At 47.1% G+C, this 4328-nt stretch overlaps 1 protein-coding gene across 1 annotated transcript; it reads left to right on the top strand.

The window, feature by feature from the left end:
• The first annotated feature begins 218 nt into the window (after nt 1–218).
• On the top strand, nt 219–1869 carry LOC100660217 (protein S100-A7-like). The gene is made up of 2 exons (XM_003414908.3): nt 219–389; nt 1705–1869. The coding sequence occupies exons 1-2, from the start codon at nt 219–221 to the stop codon at nt 1867–1869; spliced, it is 336 nt and encodes a 111-aa protein (XP_003414956.1).
• Nucleotides 1870–4328: the final 2459 nt, after the last annotated feature.

Raw genomic sequence — 4328 nt, 5'->3', positions numbered from 1 at the left:
CAGACTCCCCCACGAATGGTCTCAAGACCCAAGACTTGGTTCCATTCTCCACTCCCTGAGACCAATTTCCCTCACCATTTGAGAAAGACAAGTTCCTTTTGTTCTGTCTTAGCTCAGCCCTCTCTCACTCCATAGCCTTGTCCTTCAAACTCTCTTCCACCCAGGTCATTCTCATTGATTTCTTTTCTGTAGACTCTTGTCTTGGACTAAAAGGCAAGATGAGCAACATTGCAGCTGAGAAAGTCAGGATATGCCACACTTCATCTGAGAATTTGGTCCTGAGCTTGGTTGAACTATTTCATCAATACACCGGGTATGATGATAAGATCAACAGGGAAAACCTGCTGAAGCTGCTGAAGGAGAACTTCCCCAACTTCCTCAATGACTGTGTGAGTAGGGGTCTGGCTTTCCTGGGGCAGGAAGAGGCTGTGTTATGTGTTCAGGGAGGGGATATGGTGGGTGGACGGTGTCCATGGGCTTTGGCATGTCTTTGGACCCCCTTTCTACGTGCATACACTGTTTATGATTGGCTGATCTGGATTCTGGCCCTTCCCTGGATAACTCTCCACACCTCCTCTCTCTCCTCATTTTACCTCTAGGCCTGAGGTAGGGCCAGTCCCATGTGGAGGCAGAATGGAAGATTCTAGGAGCTCAGGACAGAGTCATGCTCTTTTTTCTCTTAGGTACCTGTCCCGCCACTGGGGCTCCGTTGCTGTGTGAATCTGGACAAATCACCAACAATCTGATCCTTAGTTTTCTCATCTACAAAAGGAGATAAAGGAACTTAATTTCCTGTGTTGGCGTTGTTGAAATGAAATGACTTATGTGAAAATGCTTTGAAAAGGAGAAAAAGTGGTGGACATATTAGAGGCTCAAGAAAGTGTTATGATTTCAAAGCCAGTGAATAGACTAAAGCATGTGCCCTCCCACTGGTCACTGAGAGTCTCCCCAAGGGTCTGGTTGCCTTGGGTTAAAAGGCTCTTCTTCACATTTTCCTGAGAGAAGGGGTTATTGTTAGGTGCTTTTCAGCATCATAGCAACATGCAAGCCTCCACTGGCAGGTGAGTGGTGGCTGTGCACCAAGGTACATTGGCGGTGAATTGAACCCAAGCATCCTGTTTGGAAGGTGGGAATTCTACCACTGTGGGAATTCTACCACTGAACTAGCACTGCCGTGGAAGGAGAGGTAACGCGGTGGGAATCATGAACCCAAAGACACGGCCACCATCTTTTATATGGGCAAAGCACATTCACAGTCCTAATTTCATCTAACTGTTAGAAGGAATCATTAGCACAGATTGAGACTAAGGAACAGAATAAATGGAGCCAAACCGATAGGCATTGATGGGAAAGAATTTAAGTGTGAAGAGCATTACAGAATGAGGAGAGTAACTGGTTGGGCTGTAATGGTCCCGTGGGGGAAGAATGAAGACAGTGCACCTGAAGGGGAGGTGGTAGATGAGCCTGAGTCCCCTTGGCATTTAACAGTGTACTCCCCATGCAAGTTGCAATTTTTGACCAGAAATCTCCAGTGATGAGTCAGGGCTTGACTTTGCTTGACCCCAACTCTCCATCTCCATAGCCTCACGGGACCAACCACACCTTTGTTTCAGCCCTAAGTGTTGTCTCTTCTTCTGTCTCTATTTTCCTCTTCTCCCTGGATAATGTTTTTATGTTTGTTTGTATGTTTTTTTTACCCCACAGGAAAGAAGGGGCAAAGATTACTTATGCAATGTCTTTGAGAAAAAAGACAAGAATAAGGATAAGAAGATTGACTTTTCCGAGTTTCTCTCTGTAGTGGGAGACATAGCCAATGACTACCACAAACAGAGCCATGGTGCGCCGCCCTGTTCCGGGGGATGCCAGTGATCCCTGGCCAGTCCAGCCTACAGGTCTCCAGACACCCCCAAAACAATAAATATCTCCTTCACCTGATACTTGCATTACTCCTTCCTTCTCTGTTGGTGGTATTAGTGGACAAATGGACAAATACTGACTCTCGGCTTTGTAGACTCTCCACAAGCAGGGGGTCAACCCAGCTGACATTTAGTGCAGAGAGGCCTTCCTGGTCTTATCCCAGGCCCACTTCTGCTCCTCAGGGCCCCAATGTAGCCCAACTGCTGGTATCACAGGAGGGCCCTGCTAGTATGGCACATGCTCTTTTTTCTCCTGGGATAGAGCTGGGATCCTGGGATGTCTCTTTGTCTCCCAAGTGGTGCCTGTCTGTGAGTAAGTGTGTAGGGGGTGGGATATCTCAGGTGTGGCACTGAGATATCCATCACTCACCTGGCTGTTTAGGAAAGAACAGGGAGGAGGAGCAGATGCTTTATTTCCTAGCCCTTCACTGCAGTTGCTCCTAAGGGCCATAGAGGAGTTAGATCTCTCCTCTGAGGACAAAAGTACATTCTCGACCAAAGTCATGCCTTCCTGTGACCCTGAGGGCCAGTGGGCATTTTCTCTATGGGTCATTGTCATGAATGGGGAGAGACAGCAGGGTCCTGAGAACCAGCTCTGCCTGCAGAAGTCCATGGATATGGTTTTTTGGGGCTTGTATATGATGTGTTAACCTGCAGAATGTGTGCGTGTGTGTTTGTGTGTGTTTATGCATGTGTGTGTGTGAATGAGAGGGAGCTTCTGCTCTGAGGTGTCTCTCCTCACTGCAGTGTGAGACATGGGCACTGTGGAGACAGAAGTGCAGATCTGAAGAGCTTGTTCTCCAGTGAGGAAGTCCCAGAGGAAACAGGTGAAAGAATAGGGCTGCTTAAGGTCCACAGTAGTTATGTGTTCCCTTATGGGTGCTGGAGGAGTCTTCTTTCAGTGTGATACTTGAAAAATAAACTAACCTTTTGGCCAGATAAAGTGGAGAGGGAGAAACAAACTCCCACTGTGGGATCCTCTTCTTGGGGTCACACACTGCTGGGCACTTAGGACTCAGAAACCAACATGTCACAGGGGCTGCCTTCCCAGCCCTGGCTCTCTGGAGGACACCAATCCCCTTGTGGCTTCTTCCCTGGGAAGGCAGGGGGCTGCTCATTCTCGACTTACTCAAGCCTGAAAGAGACAGGAGGCAGGAGGGGTCAGTAATCACTTCCATCCCCAGTATCACTTCCAGGCCATGTCCCCTACACCTCCTCCTTGAGGTTCATTCCATCGCGTTCCTTCACTCCTATCCGCTTGGTTACAGTTGCCTATTAACCTACTGGTCACATCCATCTTTCAACCTGACCTGCTGTTTCCTTCTCTATCCCACTCACAGGATATGCTTGGGAGAAAACAATAATCATTTACTAATTAACTAACTAACAAGTCCCTCCTCACCTATTGGTCCTCTTTACTTGGGGTCCTCTTCCACTCTGGGCTTTGTCAGAAGTTGGCTCTACTCCTTTCTGATATTCTCCTTTCCGCCTACCTCTGCTTAGCCTTGCTGCTCCTTCTCTCCCTTGCTTTCATTTCCCCTACTTTTCAAACTAATCAGAAGCTTGGGTCTCTAAGCCTCTTCTTCTTCTCTCTTCCTGTCAACCTTGGCTGGTGTCACCTCCTTCCTTCAGCCTACCCTACATGATCCACCACCACGACTCAACTTGGCTTTTATCTTTTCTTTACACACACCTGTCTTGCAACATCCCAGTCTAGAATCATTCTCAACTTTTGCCTCCTCTCTTCTGCTACCTAGGGTGTTGATCCTTGTTGATTATTTTTGTGCCATGGCTCTGAAGTTGGTCTTCTGCCTGCCTACTTGACCGCATTTTTCTCCGAACTCCTCCTAACAGTTATGCTCTGTATAGATCCAAGTACTTGCAAATCCCCCAACACTCCATGCTGCTTCCTGCTATCATTACATTTGCTGTCTCTGTTTCCTCTGCCTGAAACTTCTTTCTTAGTCTTGCCTGCCTTGGAACATCTTGTCTTAATTCTGAGTTTAAGTGCCATCTTCTCTGTAGTGATTGTACTCACAGGTGACCCCAAGGATGTGATAAGTTCCCCTTTTCTGTCTCTATTGTACATTATGCTGATTTTTGTTTCTAGCATCCACAACACCTACTTCATTTATCTGATCTCTTGTATAATATGAGTTTGTAGAGGGCAGAGACTGCACCCCTGAGTCCTCAACACCTAGCAGTATACCTGGCACAGAGTAGGTGTTTATAAACACTTGTTGACACAAATCTCCTCTGAAAATTGATTGAATTGAACCCCCAAGTTCTTCTGCCCTAGTGATAATGGCAGACTGCAAAGTGGCTCTGGCACCTGTCAGAATATTTATAAACCCTAGTAGGACAGAACTCTGCTTCAGGGTAATCAAGAGTCCAAAGAGCTGTTGGGGTCAT

This window comes from Loxodonta africana, chromosome 3 (genome assembly GCF_030014295.1).
Source record: "Loxodonta africana isolate mLoxAfr1 chromosome 3, mLoxAfr1.hap2, whole genome shotgun sequence".
NCBI lineage: Eukaryota > Metazoa > Chordata > Mammalia > Proboscidea > Elephantidae > Loxodonta > Loxodonta africana.
The sequence above is the reverse complement of the archived record's forward strand: the minus strand, read 5'-3'. Positions and strand labels throughout refer to the sequence as shown.